This window comes from Hippopotamus amphibius, chromosome 12 (assembly GCF_030028045.1).
Source record: "Hippopotamus amphibius kiboko isolate mHipAmp2 chromosome 12, mHipAmp2.hap2, whole genome shotgun sequence".
Taxonomy (NCBI): Eukaryota; Metazoa; Chordata; class Mammalia; order Artiodactyla; family Hippopotamidae; genus Hippopotamus; species Hippopotamus amphibius.
In genome coordinates this window covers 74537541-74554180 of record NC_080197.1, presented here as the reverse complement: position 1 = coordinate 74554180, position 16640 = coordinate 74537541, and the positions used below count along the sequence as shown (strand labels likewise).

The 16640-nt window shown below is 44.7% G+C and overlaps 1 protein-coding gene across 1 annotated transcript in view; it reads left to right on the top strand.

Annotated features, from left to right (window-relative positions):
- The window catches only part of LOC130834045 (uncharacterized), a 491328-nt gene that overhangs the window by 376355 nt on the left and 98333 nt on the right, over positions 1-16640 (top strand). The window contains 8 exon segments of the mRNA XM_057704144.1: positions 1843-2234; positions 7793-8101; positions 8194-8511; positions 10360-10508; positions 10541-10844; positions 11915-12229; positions 12595-12636; positions 12728-13042. Of these exon segments, the coding sequence (XP_057560127.1) occupies positions 1843-2234; positions 7793-8101; positions 8194-8511; positions 10360-10508; positions 10541-10844; positions 11915-12229; positions 12595-12636; positions 12728-13042 (2144 nt within the window).

Genomic DNA, 16640 nt, shown 5'->3' with positions numbered 1-16640 from the left:
CCTCTTTTTTCCTAAATACATTGATCATAGTTAAAATCCTTATCTGCTGACTCCAACATCTGTATCATGTGTGTCTCTGCCCTCTCTTCTTCTTCTTTTTTTTTTTTTGCACTTTAATTTGTCATGTCATCCCATCTCTTCATATGCAGTGCAGTTTTTTTTTGAAAGCTAGAAATCATATATGAAAAACAAGATACTCCAGATATATTTTCTAACGCCTGAAAGGATTCATATTGTGTTTTGTTAAGCAGGTGGGAGAAGGGGTGCAGATCACTCAAATATCTAAATATTACCTAGAACTGAGCTGTAACAAGTCTGGGTTGCAGTTTTAGTAGCATTCGGTCTGCCTCTGATTTTCCTCTGTCCCTATGGCATGGGTTTTCAGAGATTTCATTTGAGAGCCTGGATGTTTTGGTAGCTCACCACACAAGAGAATGAGGGAATAGCCACTCTGCTTTCCAAGATTTTTTGACATAGTTCTTTGGGCTCCTGCCCTTCACAGCTTGTATACTGGGCAGATATTTGAGGAGAAAACCTGCTATGGGAGAGAGGCTCTCAAGTCTCCAAATTGTTACTCCAGCACCAGGTAACCCCCAAATTATCCTGGTTTCTCTGTCCCAGCAGGAGTCCTCTGCTATCCTGAGCCATTAACCTCACACCAAATTGAGAAAGTCCCACAGAGAAAAAGAAGCTGCAGATCCTTGGCTAACATTGAAATGATCTCCACTCTTTAAAATTTTAATGTATTTAGTCCCTGTTGTGTCCAAAAATGTGTGATACCTTTACTTAAAAAAATTTTTTTTCCAGCTTTTAAAATTGTATCCAGAAAGACCATTGGCTGCTGTGAACACCTCCATTCTTCATGGAAGCAGAAAATTTTAGGTTTTATTCTCTACTTCATTATTAACTTGAAGTGAAACACTGATAGACATTATTTAACCTTTCTTTACATCACTGCTTATGCATAAAAGGAGAGAATAATACAGTGTGTCTGTCAATATTGTTTGTTTGGGTGCTTTTAGAGCAGGAATAGAACCTATTTCTGCTCTGTGGTAAAGTTAGAAATTCATTTTCCCCCTAGAGAACAAATAACCTCAAATGTTGAAAATAGCGATTCCTGACATGAAGTCCAAGGAAAGATTATATTTATTTGGGAGAAGATGCAACATTCTCTGATTCCCAGTGGAATCTGGCCAATATCAATATCGTCTGCCATCATTTCTCATGCAAGGTTGTCCAGCCTGCTCAAAGAGATTATATATTTTTTGAAACTAAGTATCCAGATCTGGAGTTTGAAGCCTAGAGTCATAAGTGAAATATGCTGGGGTAAACCATGGCATCTCACAGGTCATTTGCTTTTCAGTCCTGAGTGACGATACAAAGGAGAACTTCTAAATGGTAGAGGATTCATGGCTGCTCCCTGAGGCTTCTGATGAGGCCAGTTCCTGACTCCACTCCCTTTGATCTAATCTGTTTATCTATTAGGTCAACAGCAGCAAAGTGTGTGTGGTTTATAAGGAATCCATCCAGCTGCCAGCCCATTCCTGTGACTCTGATCTCCTCTAACTGGTCAGGGTAAAGAGACTAGCATTTCCTATATGTCTTTCTCAGATGCTATGCAGAACTCTACAAGTCAGAAGGTTAACACTCATAGGACCTGGGTAACCCCTTCTGTTTCACACTACTCAGTAGAGTAGTATTTCCTGCTTTTGCCCATTCACACTTCATTATTTTCTTATCACTGCTATGAGAAATCAGACCCAGGTGTTGACCTAGTGCAGTGACTCCATTTCTGACCTAGCAGGCTCTGCAGCCTAGGGGAGAGCCCCGCCAACTGCTCAGGTGAGGGTCCCACAGGAACAGAAGACCCTTCTCATTCCCTGTGTCAGGGCCCTACTGTCCCATTTCACTCTCCTCAGACAGCAGACAGGTCCACCTGGTGGACGGGGGCAGTCGCTGCGCCGGGAGAGTGGAGATCCTTCACCAGGGCTCCTGGGGCACCATCTGTGATGATGGCTGGGACCTGGACGATGCCCACGTGGTGTGCAGGCAGCTGGGCTGTGGAGAAGCCCTCAATGCCATGATGTCTGCTCACTTCGGGAAGGGATCAGGGCCCATCTGGCTGGATGACCGGAACTGCACAGGAAAGGATTCCCACGTGTGGAGGTGCCCTTCCTGGGGCTGGGGGCAGCACAGCTGCAGGCATGACGAGGATGCAGGAGTCATCTGCTCAGGTACGGTCAGTGCATTGTCCAGTGGCTGAGAGAATGAAAGTTCCAAGGAAGCTTGTATCTGATCACTGGGGCAATAGGAGATGGATGAGCTACAGAGGTCAGAGACATCTACACACCCTCCCTGAGTGCACACTCCATCTGTGAATGATGGGCTTCATTCACTTGCCTCTTATAAGTCTGCTGTTTCTTCTCCAGTGACCTTACCTTACTTTTAATCTATTATTCCAATTCAAATTGATCTTAATTTTTTTTATAATTCATTGTCTTTGAAGAGTGAAACATTTGCAAATCACCACACACACTCTCCCTTTGCATAGTGAGCCTATGGGAGGGAGGGACAAGAATGAGGATGCACTTTCCTCAGTGGAGTTGTTTCTGTAGGTACAGTGTGAGACTTTATTTTGCACTAGGTTAGCAGAAGTGGAAGCTCAGGGAATATCGTTAAAGAAATTGGAGAGGAATTTACAGGTTTGTGCCAAATTGCAAGTCTCCTTTGAAAATTTAGATGTAAATATTCATAGCTCTTTGGCAGGTAGGACCAGAGGACTGTGGATGAAATGCTCTTAGTCATAGGTTCTCCTTCCATTGTTACCAGAAAAGATTTTCTCTCTGTTTTTTCTTTTAAAACATCTGTATAAAGTCAAACTTTGAAGGAACACCATGCACTGGTAAGTCACTGTGTGCTGATAAGTCAATGGTGGAAGCAATAAAATATTAAGTTGTGTGTTGTATGGTAAAAGATTACATAGTTTTCACCTGATGACTTCAATGATATAAGATAATTGCATTTGGGGGTTTATTTGATAGAAGTAGGAGTAAGGGGACAAATGTAATTTTTGAAGAAGGTGGAAGAGACTTATAGTAGCTGGGAAGGAGACGGATGGCAATGGGAGCTGACAAAGGCACATGTGGGGTTCTCTGGGCAGCACTGAGGGTCCAGGTGTGGTGTGGAAGATGCCATGTGTGCTTAGGGACCCACGATGTCTGTACAGCAAGAGACCAGACAAGGATATATCTGACCATGTTTTCATTTTGCCTTCGGTGGGGTTGATTCTTATAAATAAATAGCCCCCTGAAGGGGCAGTTTCCCTTTCTTTGGTTATCCAAGTCTCTCATAAACTCTTCAGAGGGCTTAACACTGTCTACTTGTTTTTCTCCTTCACCAGAAGTAAAGCCCCATAAAGATAAGAACATTGTTTTAGTGAGATTTACATTCCCAGCATCTACTAAAGTTCCTGGGACACGGTAAACTCTAAAAAGGTGTTTGTATTTGTAACAAAACCACATGAAAATGGACTCTTAATATTGCCTTCAAATAACTTTCTCCTACTTAAGTATCAGACCTATGCGGAGGGTTCAGATATGCCTGCTTTGAAGCCTCTCCTGTCTCTCCATTGTCATCATTTCCCAATCAGATGTTCATTTTTTGCCTATTTTTGGGCCTCTAAGGACCCACTTTCCTTGCATTTTCCTGTGCCTTGATGGAAAGGTCATCCTGATCACCTCTGGCTTTCAGATGTGAATGGGGAAACCAAGGGTAGAGGGCAAGTTTGGTCTTCCAGGAAGATACTTTGATCTTTGTGGATCTCTAAGTGGCCAAATACCATATGGAATAGAGACATTTCCTATACCTCAGGCAACACAGTACTCTATTCCAGTCAAAATAGTAGAAGTCCAGAGTGATGGATAAGGAGCCAGAAGGTACAGAGACAGGCGAGGCTGATGGTCAGAGCCCCTGAGAGTTGGTCTGGATGCAGATGCATCACAGCTGCAGGCAGGATAGAGAAGGCCGACTTGGTCAGAGGGAGAGAAATGAGCATGTGATGCAGATGATAGATGATAAAAACCAACCCAGTCACCCTTGCTCTCTTGCTTCCTTGGATAAAATCAAGCCCCAAAATTATAATAATGAGAGGGGACATTTCCTCTGGGTCCCAGAGCCCTAAGCAGAAGCTGAGATATAGAATATTGGGGCTCTCCCAGGTTCAAGCACAGGTGCCGAAAGAGTACTTTCCTGAAGACCTGGCCCCCTGCTCTCCCTCCTATGGCTCAGGTTGTTGTCTCTCTTGCAAATGGACTAAATTTGGGAAATGGGGGCCCCCTCTGTGAGAGAAGAGCAGAGGTGAAGCACCAAGAAGAGTGGGCCATGATGCATAGTGAACACCAAGCCTGGAGGAAGACCAGATGCTGTGCAGTAACCTGGGACATGAGAGCACAGAACAGACAGAAGAGGCTCAGTCTCTAACTCTGCAGCCTTGAACAAGTCACTCTCGTGACAGGCCCTCCCAGGCTCTGTCTTCTCAGGTCTAAAATAAGAACATATTGTTCAACACCTCCAATGTTATTTACAGCTTTGAACATCTGTTGATCTTAACCCTGAAAGAGGCCATATTTTGCTTGGTGTCTTACCCCTTTTGATTGAAGTAATGGTGTGTCTGTATCTCATCATGTTAATAACCCAACATGTGAACCTAGTTCTCCACAGTGCAAGACACAGATTCCAAATTTTAGGGTTTTTTTTTTTTTTTTTTTGTCACCTTCAATTTTTGTTCTGTTGGTCCTTTGGAGTTTCTGTGGTTTTAGGTTAAATATGTTGATTTTATATTCAGTAGTTCTTGATAAAACTGCTTTTCCTCTGCCATTTCTTTTGCTTGGGAAGACTTTTAGAAAAGTGTCCTGACATTTTTCAGGTCAGGTCAAGAAGACCGATTTCCATTAAAAGGGCAAGAAGCTGGACAGGATTTAGCCTGTATTCACCCTAAAACTTTCACTCACTCTCCTCAGAGGAGCCAGTCAGGAGTTCAGTGAGGAGCCCCATGTCAGTCAGGGTTTCCTTAGCTCTTATTTGTACAGAAACTTCACTTACTTTCCTAAAGCATATAAATGGTACCCAACCAGGGGGTGAGGTCCTTGGTGAGCCCAGATTCTATTTTATGTCAGATGACAACATCTATGGAACTACTGAATTATTAAAACTTCACTTCTCACTAACAATACCAATCTTGGGTAGATATTAAAATGTCCTTAGCAAATCATAGACCAGTGAGAGGGTTTCTGTCACATCCCAGAGGCAAACCACTTCAGTCAAGATGGAAATGTGGGCTCATGTTAGCTGACAAGCAGAAAAAAATTATGTTAATGAGAAAGCCCTAGAATGAGTCTTCTTCACAAGCAACACTATTCTTCAAAGAATATATATAATTCATTTTTCTCTCAGTGTCTTATGCTTCACTTCTGATATGTATAGATTTAACTTCTATATAATTTATTTTGGAGATTTATATCAAGTAGGGATTTGATCTTGTTGTTTTAAAATCTATCCCTAAGTTATTCAGCACTCTTTATTAAACAGTCTATCTTCTTTAATGATTTAAAATATTATCTGCTTCAAACAGTAAATACTTATGTGTGTGTGTCTTTGAGTCTACTCGGTATTTATATTCTGCCCCTTTCACTCTATTGTTACACACAAACATAATTGGTTTTATTATTTTAATATCTAATCCCCTTACATCAGCCGTCTATTTCATAAATTTTCTTGCAATGTCACACACTTATTTTTCCACATAAATTTTAAAATCAAGTAGAAAATAAAAAAGAAATAATAATTTGTTTCAGAAGACTCTCTCCTGATGTCTGTAAGACTTTATTGATTATTCAGAATATATTTGAATGTCTAACATGTGTCAGGCCACGTAAAATAGCATACAAGCAATATCTCTTTCTTGTTCTTTCCAAATTTGTAATCTGGTGGGATTAATACAGAAAATAACAAAGTGTTGAGTAACAATCCTTTAATTACAATGTGTAGCTTATGACCAAACTCCCAACCAGACCAGACTGGGCTCCTAACCTGGGCCTCTCTGGGGAGGTGGAAATGGATAAATAACAAGAGGCAACCTGATCATCCTCTCACCATTCATACTTGTACAATTGCAAGCTAATCCTTTAAGTCTTTAATTTCTGTTGTGTATTTCCTGCTCTCTCCTGCTCTCTGTAGTAGATTTTTATTCAGGTAGAACACGCTTTCCGAATCTCCACATCATATGCTTCAAAGTTCACATACTTATGTATTCAGAGTCCTTTGCCAGAAAAAAAATTCCTCCATGCACATAAATAATCATGAGCATGCTCAGAAACCAGGCAAGGGTGTTAAAAAAAGTGTTCTTTATGATGTGGGGTTTTATTTTTTTCCATTGGATTACCTATTCTCCATCCAAAATATGGCCCCTGAAGGACCAAATCATGATCACGAATCTTTTCTTTGGTCTCCCCCTTTCAGTTTCATACTCTATCCACTCCCACTTTAACCTACCACTCACCCCACCCGCACTCCACCTCTAGAGAAGTTCTTCCATTTGGAGTCTCCCTTCCATCCATCTGTAGCTCTGCAGATTGTTTTTTCTTGCCTGCAGTGGGAGAAATGGGAAAGGGTAGCAGGGTTAGGTGGTGGATGGGAGGAGCATAGGGGATAAAATGTGTTAAAAATCTTTCTATCTTTCATCCATTTTGAGCTTTTTGGAACTTGGAAATCTCTAAATTATATATGGCTTGTTTGCTCTCTGCTCTCTTCCTCTCCATCTCCTTTTTTCCATGCTGGCTATTTCTTGAGACTCCAAATAGGAAAGGAATATGCAGTTAGCATATACATAGGATTAAAATACATTAAATTACCTTCACTGTTAGCATTTGCTGAGATTCCCACGTCTTGGAAGAAAAACCCTAGTATGAAGTAATCCACGAACTCAGCTGTTTTGCATATTCCCACTGAGAACTCGCTCTCACCCAGGTTCACTGATAAATCCTAGGCTTTCAAGAAAGATGGCTGGGACGAGCCCATTCTTCTCCTATGACTCTGAGCTTTCTTCATATCCAAACTCATCTGTGGACAACTTCTTTTTACAAGCAAGTCGCCAAAGAAATTCTTGGAATTTTCCACCATCAAAAATTATGAGAAAACACACATGAAATCATAATAGCAGGCTTGTTATAATATCTAGATTTCCTCCCTGAGCCGTAAGTATGTCTGTAGTTTGATGTGGACTCACAGATCCAGCCCTCAAGACTTTCCCTAGTCTCAGCAACTTGAGTATTGGCTCCTGAGAGAAAACTGGCCAGAATTCTAACCCCAGAAATCTCAGGATGGCCTTCTAACCTTGTCTGCCTCTTAGGCTTCGAACCTCTTGAATCCCATGGGCCTTTTTCACTCTGGGTTAGTTCAGCTCTGCACCCAAGTTTGATGCCCACCACAGAGAAGTTTTCTTGGGTCCTGTGTTTTCCAGGCCCCTGGATGAGCAATTCACATTCCTAACCAACCTCAAAATACACATTCTTGGAAATCAGCCATTCCAAACTGACCCTGGAAATCCTTGTGAATTTCTCTTTAGATACTCACTCATGGAAATGCAATTCTGACAATAATTGTCAAATTCTCTCTCCATGCCCCACTCCCAGAAAATAAAAGCTTTCACATTGTTGCCTGTGACATAATGTTGCAACTGTCAAACCAGGTTCATGAACAGTTATTAGGTTTATTGTTGTTGTTGTTTTTCTCTTAGGGTTTGTGCATCTGGTTGGAGGGGGTGGACCCTGCTCAGGGCAGGTAGAAGTGCATTCTGGAGAAGACTGGATTCCAGTGTCTGATGGGAATTTTACACTCCCCACTGCCTAGGTCATCTGTGCAGAACTGGGATGCGGCAAGGCTGTGTCTGTCCTGGGACACATGCCTTTCAGAGCATTAGAGGGCCGGGTCTGGGCTGAAGAGTTCAGGTATGAAGGGGAGGAGCCTGAGCTCTGGTCCTGCCCCAGAGTGCCCTGTCCAGGGGGCACTTGTCATCACAGTGGAGCTGTTCACCTTGTCTGTTCAGGTGAGATGCACATCAGGACATAACCTCCCTGCTTACAGAGTTCAGGTGAGAAAATCATGAGATTTTGCTGAATTCCTGTCTTCTTCTACCAGCATACTCAGATGTCCGGCTCATGAGAAATGGCACCTCTCAGTGTGAGGGGCAAGTGGAGGTGAATATTTCTGGACGATGGAGAGCACTCTGTGCCTCTCACTGGAGTCTGGTCAATGCCAATGTTGTCTGTCATCAGCTTGGCTGTGAAGTCGCCATCTCTACTCCTAGAGGACCACACTTTGTGGAAGGAAGTGATCAGATCTCAACAGTCCGATTTCACTGCTCAGGGGCTGAGTCCTTCCTGTGGAGTTGCCCTGTGACTGCCCTGGGTGTTCCTGACTGTACCCATGGAAATACAGCCTCTGTGATCTGCTAAGGTAAGAGCGAGGGAAGGGCTACTAGTATTCAGGATGCTCCTGGAGTGACCTGTCTCCAAGAGCAGAGAGTATAGAAAACTGGCTTCATAAGCAAGATAGTTCATGGTGAAATATGGTTCTTTTCATTGTTCATTCATTTTTCAGGTCAGGGCAAGAAGTGTTAAGGGGAATAATAAATTTTCAAGCAACATTATTATTCACTTATAATCATAGAAACAATGTATAAGCAATACGTGTATACATTAGTCATGTACCCCAACCCAGATCAACAAAGAGAACATTAACAGCACCAACAGCAGTCACTGTTGCCTCCCCATAGTTATGCCCTCCCTCCTCTCCATCAAAAACCTGCTTCCTAACTTCTATGACCATAGGATATTTTGTTGATTTTTGAACTTTGTATAAAATCATGCAATATGTCCTCTTTTGCGTCTAACTTCTTTGACTCGATATTATGTTTGGGATTCACTCATGATGTTGTTTATAGCAGCACTTTATTCATTTCTGTTACTGTAGAGCATTCCCTTGAATGATCACTTGACCATGTATGGATACATTCAACTGATGGTAGAGATTTGAGTTGTTTCCAGTTCTTGAATATTACAAATATGGTGCTACAGCTTACCATGACAATGACGTTAGATGCAAATATGTGTTATTTATTTAACCCTTGGTGTTTTATTTTCATTTTCTTAATGGTATGGTGTCCTTTGATGATCCAAGTTATTAATCTTAAGGAAATATAACTAACCAACTTTTCCCTATATATTTAGTGTTTCTTGTTTCCTTTTTTAAATATTTATTTATTTATTTATTTATTTATTTATTTATTTATTTTTATTGGCTGTGTTGGGTCTTTGTTGCTGCGGGCTTTCTGTAGTTGCAGACAGTGGGGGCTACTCTTCATTGTGATGTGCACGCTTTTCATTTCAGTGGCTTCTCTTGTTGCAGAGAAGGGCTGTAGGTGCACAGGCCTCAGTAGTTGTGGCACATGGGCTCAGTAGTTGTGTCTTGCAGGTTCTAGAGTGCAGGCTCAGTAGTTGTGGTGCACAGGCTTAGTTGCTCCCCAGCATGTGGGATCTTCCCAGACCAAGGATAGAACCTGTGTCCCCTGCATGAGCAGGTGAATTCTTAACAACTGTGCACCCAGGGAAGCCCCTTATTTCCTTTTAAAAAGAACTTTGCCTATGCCAAGACCATGAAAACATTCTCCAAGAGTGTATTATAGAAGTTTAATCATTTTCTCTTGCATATGTACTGATACACTCATTGTTTAGTTCTTATTTTCAGCTATTGTTTCTTAGCTCTAGAATTATATTTTATTTTATTTTATTTATCATTTTTCTGCCAAGATACACATTTTGTCAGTTAATTCCATGAGCACTTTAATCATGGCTATTTAAATTCTCTGTCAGGTAACTCTACTAGTTGAGTACCCTGGAGAATCATTTATAGTGTCTCCTTTTTCCTCTTGGTTTTTTGTGAGTTATATTTTATATAAGTATTTTTTTTAAAAGACAGGCATTGAAGATGAAAAAGTGTAGGAATCCTTTGGAAGGATTTTATTTTGCTTCTTCTACTTAGGGATAGATTTAGGGATAGAACAACTTATTTAACTCATTCTTATGAATTAAATTGCATTCTCAGTGCAATGCTTGGCCTAAAACAAAAATTGTGGCATTGTCAAAAGCGTAACTCTCCATAGAGAAGGAGTACTCTAAAATTATGTTAACTTTATTGATGTGTTACTGCTTTCATCTCAGAACCCATCACTAGGTTATTATTTAGCTCAGTTCAGGTTCCTAATATTCAACCCTCTAGGCCCTCTGATCATTGCTGTTTCTGCAGGAAACCAGACCCAGGTGCTGCCCCAGTGCAACCACTCCCTGTCTGAACCAGCAGGCTCTGCAGCCTCAGAGGAGAGCCCCGCCAACTGCTCAGGTGAGGGTCCCACAGGACCAGAAGACCCTTCTCATTCCCTGTGTCAATGCCTCATTGTCCCATTTCTCTCTCCTCAGACAGCAGACAGCTCCGCCTGGTGGACGGGGGCGGTCACTGCTCCGGGAGAGTGGAGATCCTTCACCAGGGCTCCTGGGGCACCATCTGTGATGATGGCTGGGACCTGGACTATGCCCACGTGGTGTGCAGGCAGCTGGGCTGTGGAGAAGCCCTCAATGCCACGGGGTCTGCTCACTTCGGGGCGGGATGAGGGCCCATCCGGCTGGATGATCTAAACTGCACAGGAGAGGAGTCCCACGTGTGGAGGTGCCCTTCCCGGGGCTGGGGGCGGCACGACTGCAGACACAAGGAGGATGCGGGGGTCATCTGCTCAGGTGTGTGCTGCACATTTTCCACAGCCTGGGGGAAGGGGTGGGGCATGGAGCATGGGGGTCTGAGCCCTGAGGGAGAGTTGCTGAAAGGGCCAGAGAAGGAAGCTTCCTCCCGTGGAGCCTGTTTTCTAGCAGATGAGAAGATTAGGTGCTTTCACTTCCTTCTGCAGCAGCTGAGGTTCTGGTCCTTTCTTCTCAGCAATATTTCCTGGCAGAGCCATTTCTTACAGTTTCCACTTGAAAGCAGGGCTCACTCTTCAGTTACCTATGGTAGTAAAATCTTGAGAATGACATCGTAATGAAACCACAAATTTATTATTTACAGTTCTGCATGTTGGAAGTGTGACAGTGGTCTCAGTGGGCTAACATCCAGGTGTCCACAGGGCTGCATTCTTTCTGGAGGCTCTGGGGAGGAATCCTTTTCCCAGCCTTTTCTAGTTTCTAAATGTGCCCTGCATTCCTTGGCTCAGAGCCTGCTTTCTTCCTCCTCAGACAGGCAAGAGTGCTGCTTCTGACTGTTCGTCCTTAGTCACATTTCCCTCTGACTGGAGCTGGGACTGGTTATCCATTTCTAAGGATAGTGGGCCTAAGGATGTGATTAGACTGGGCTCATGTGCTTAATCTACAATATTCCAGCTGAATCTCAGCATCCCAAGTCCTTATGTTTAAAGTTACTTGTGCCAGGTAAGGCAACTTATTCACACGCTCCAGGGACTAGGATGTGGACATTTGTGTGTCCATTATTCTGCCTACCTCCCCAATATTTGTACCACATCCCTTTCACACACTCTTTTAGAGGTTTTCTTGGGACGACGGATTCAGCTCCCCCTCCTTGCTGGTGCCCAGGCTGGTCTTCCTCTCTGCTTGTATGCACTATGTCATTGTGGTAGAAATAGGAAAAGAGATATAAATGGATAAAATCAGATAAAAGTAAGTCAAATTTCATTCTTGTCACCTAGTGAGTGTCTCCTCAGCTGGGTCAGGGATGAGTGTCACAATTTCAGGGAGAGAGGAAAACCCAGAGCACTGAGTGGAGGGCTCACTGTGTCCTGTTTCCTCCCTTTCAATTTCAGAGTTCCTGGCCCTCAGGATGGTGAGCGAGGACCAGGAGTGTGCTGGGTGGCTGGAAGTTTTCTACAACGGGACCTGGGGCAGTGTCTGCCGCAGCCCCATGGAAGACATCACCTTGTCTGTCATCTGCAGACAGCTTGGCTGTGGGGACAGTGGAACCCTCAACTCTTCTGTTGCCTTTAGGGAAGGTTCTAGACCCTGGTGGGTAGATGGAATCCAGTGTCGGAATACTGATGCCTCTCTCTGGCAATGTCCTTCTGATCCTTGGAAATACAGTTCATGCTCTTCAAAGGAGGAAGCCTGTATCTCATGTTCAGGTGACTTACTGTCTGCTTCTGTGTGACTGTTTCTGTGTCTGTCTCAGCCTTGTAGGATTTTGTTAGTGTTATTTTATATTTTCAAATCTAAGTGATGAGATTTGGTTTAGTCTATAAAATGTGTGTCTGTGTCTGTGTGTGTGTGTTGCATTTGTTGTGGAATGTGGAGAGTGATATACAATATAAAGAAACAAAGTTATTTAATGTGGTAATAAGATGCAGTGAATATCTCAGCCCATTAGATAATGAAGCCTGTTTTTCACATGTCATTTGGACCAAGCCAAGGCCCTTAGATAATCTTGTTTGGGGATGAGACCACCTCCAAATGCCCCTGATCCAGCACTTCCCATTGTTTGCTCCTGCAGGAAGGAGACCTAAGAGCTGTCCAACTGTGGCCCCCTGCACAGGTATATCAGCCCCTTCCTCCTCCCCTGTGGCTACCAGGGGCTCCTTCCTTCCCATCAGGGGCAGTAACAGGACAGGATGCTGTCTTTTCAGACAATGACAAGATCCGACTCAGGGGAGGGGACAGCGTGTGCTCAGGGCGGGTGGAGGTCTGCCAGAGCGGCTCCTGGGGCACAGTGTGTGATGACTCCTGGAGCCTGGCAGAGGCCGAGGTGGTGTGTCAGCAGCTGGGCTGCGGCCATGCCCTGGAAGCCGTGCGGGACGCGGCATTTGGCCCTGGAAATGGGAGCATCTGGCTGGACGAGGTGCAGTGCGGGGGCCGGGAGTCCTCCCTGTGGGACTGTGCTGCGGAGCCCTGGGGGCAGAGCGACTGCAAGCACGAGGAGGATGCTGGCGTGAGGTGCTCTGGTGAGTGGAGGGGCTTGGGATGTGCTCTGGTTGAGCTGGGGCAGCGCCGGGGCAATGGGCTGGGCTGGAGTGTGGTGGGATTTGTATTCAGAAAGCACCCAGGCGCTGTAGCTCTGATCTCAGACGGGGGAGCTGGGAGGACTCAGCACCGATGCTGTGGTGACTGAGGGGTGATTTTAGGGCTCAGTAGGGAAGAAGGCTGCCTTGCATCCTGGCCAATTCCCATGCTCCAAACCCCTGTCTCTCTCTTTAGGTGGAAGAACAACTTTGACCCCCACTCGAGCAGGTACTGTGTCATGATCCACGGGCAGGGGAGATATTCAGAGTCCTGGGACCTGCTGTGTGGACTCTCTGACAGAATTAGCCGCTCAGGAGAGGAAAGATCTTGCGGAGCCACTGGCTGGTGGGGGGGAACCAGGGCATTTTCCTTGGGAAACTCCCCCTGCCTTGGTTCAATGCCAGAGTTTCTCATGCCTGTGACCCAAGGGAGGCTGGTTCCTATGCTGCAGGATCTAAGGCTTTCCTACCTGCCCACGAGGGTCGCTCCTCATCAGAAAGGTGCCGGTTCCAGGACTTTTTTGTTGCTCTGGTCTCCTGAAGCCCAAGGAGAGGAGTGAAGTGGGTCCTCAGAGGCATTCTCAGCAGGGAGGCTCGCTGATAATCTCTGGCTCTCCTTCCGGCCACACTGGCTGGAGTAGAGTTGAATCATCTCAGGACAAGACCTAATAGAGCCCAGTCACTGTCAGTGCAGTTATGTCTGAGGCTGGGATTTCATTGTCCAGAGCTCCCTGCAAATGCTGGCATAGGGAGTTTCTCTGTGCCCAGGACTTACTCCAAACCTTCTTGCTTTTTCCTCCTTAGGGACCAGACCAGGCTGAAATCCTGTTCTTGGCATCTTCTCCCTACCTGGGATCCTCTGCCTCATCCTGGGGGCTCTTCTCTTCCTGGTCCTCATCATCCTGGTGACTCAGCTGCTAAGATGGAGAGCAGAGCGCAGCGGTGGATTGCAGGGGGTACTGAGTACCATGGAAAGTGTGTGGAGACAGGAAATGGGGCCAGGTGTGAGGAGGGGAAACCTGGGCCTGGACTCTGTTCTTACTCCTATGAGTCTGCAGATCTCCATCTGCTCCATCTTAAACTCTAAGGGCTGAATATACAGGGGTTCTTAGGATTGGGTTGTGAACACTCATAAGTCATGGCCTCTTCTGTGAGACCAGAAGGAGTTGGGCTGAGCTGTGGATTTAGGGTCACACAAGGGCAGAAGGTGCAGACAGGGTGCATGGGGTGGGAGACTCTGCAGAGGTCCCGGCAGCTCTGAGGGGTTTTCCACATGTGAGCCTTGGGGAGATGGAGGGTTAGCCTGCTTGTTTAGGGTGTCTAGGGTGCAGTCTCTAACCTGCTGGTGGTTCCACAGCCTTATCCAGTGTAGAAGATGCTCTTGCTGAGGCCATGTATGAGGAGCTTGATTACCTTGTGACAGCGAAGGAGGAACTTCTGGGCAACACAGGTGGGTGTCTCTGCCTTGCCCTCCTGGGACCTCTGGTTGTCAGCCACCACTGGCTGTGAGCCGTCTTCTCAGCATCTCAGACCCCACATCTGCCCCAGGTTCACAGAGGCAGCCCCTGCAAATGTGGCAGGATGGCCTCTCTGGAACCCCTGTGAGCACCCAGCCTCCCTCTACAGGGCAGGAACCAAGCCTGTCCCCCATTTCTTCTCAGCCTCACACAGGTCCCATGGGTGTGGGTAGGGTCCTTCTGTTTGTTGTGTGATGTTTTCTCCACACTAGGGTTCCCATCAGATGACTCAGTGACTGAACTGCCACATTACACTGGGGACAGTGAGGACCACGGTGACTATAGATCTGCTGCAGGTAGTAGAGGTGGACCCGCCTCGCTGGGTATTGCAGACATGAGAATTTCCCTCATAAAGACGAGATCCAAGGGGAACAGTCTTCCTTTGCCTGTGAGTAGTAGTCTTCCTTTGCCTTGTGTCCAGGTGGGCCCCATCCTCCCCCTTCTCTGGCTGTTCTGTGATGTCTCATGTTGGGGCTGGGCTCTCTGTACCCAGAATCACCCTCATTTATTCAAAACAGGCAACATTGTTTTAAGAAGTAACATCTGGAGAGCTTCGTTTGTCGGAATATTTTAGTAATGTTCTTAGGTGTGATTGCTGTTTTGAGATATATAGTTTTAGTCAAGAAATATTGAGATTTGCACAATCATTTTTGGGTTTATGGGCATGTTAAAATGAAATACAGCCTTAAAAATAATCTGTTGAAACAAGCATTGAACAATGCCTCTATTTAGCATCTCAGAAACTCTGGGTCAGAAGGGATCTTCGGTATTTCCCAGGCCAACGTACTTACTGTGGTTTCATCTGATCCCCTTGTCTGCCCTTAAAACCCCCAGATGACAGGACTGATGCCCCTGGTGAAGGTTATGATGATGCTGAAGAGGTGCCAGTGCCTGGGGCTCCTCCCACCTCTCAGGGGATCGAGGGGGAAGTGCCCCCAGTGAAGGAGAATGGGATGAGGGCCTCTCAGACAGGTGAGTGGAGTTAGCTGATCTCCTGTAATCTTTGGTCTCTGTCCTGGAAAGGGTGAATTTGAGCTCTCAATGCCCATCCTTCCTATGGATTCCAAGTTTGGATAATCTCATATGTTTGATAGCATCACCTCTAATATATGCCTTTCTTTAATGCTGTCAGATTCCTTGGGAGAGAGGAATCCCTCTATGTTCTTGGGATCTATGTCTCCATAATGAGACATAAATTTATCAGTGTATCCCCGATGTGCTTGCATTAATACTTATAGATTAATTGAGCATATTCACCAAACCAAAAAATGGAACAACTGTACTGATAACACCTTTGTGCTGTCTCATACATGAAATGTAGTTAGAAACTTAAAAAACGATATTGCAGTATTGGAATTTGTGAAGTATGTTGATAATTTAAGATGTACTGTGTTCATATGTTACACTAACATGTATTTTTAAAATACGTTTTTTAATTTATTTATTGGCTGCATTGGATCTTCGTTGCTTCACTTGGGCTTTCTCTAGTTGTGGTGAGTGGGAGCTACTCTTCTTTGCGGTGCGCAGGCTTCTTATTGCAGTGGCTTTTCTTTATGTGGAGCATGGGTTCTAGGCATGAGGACTTCAGTAATTGTGGCATACGGGCTCAGTAGTTATGGCACCTGGGCTTAGTTGCTCTGCAGCATGTGGGGTCTTCCTGGACCAGGGATTGAAGCTGTGTCCCCTGCATTGGCAGGCAGAGACTTTTTTTTTTAAGAACTTTTATTGAGATACAATTGACATACAATAAACTGCATATATTTAATGTGTACAATTTGATATTTTTTCTTATTAGTAATGCATATATGGCAATACCAGTCTCCCAATTCATCCCACCCAAACCCCCCCACCCCCCACTTTCCCCACTTGGTGTCATATGTTTGTTCTCTACATCTGTGACTCTAACTCTGCCTTGCAAACTGGTTGATCTGTACCATTTGTCTAGATTCCACATATATGCATTAATATAAGATATTTGTTTTTCTCTTTCTGACTTACTTCACTCTGTAGGACAGTCTCTAGGT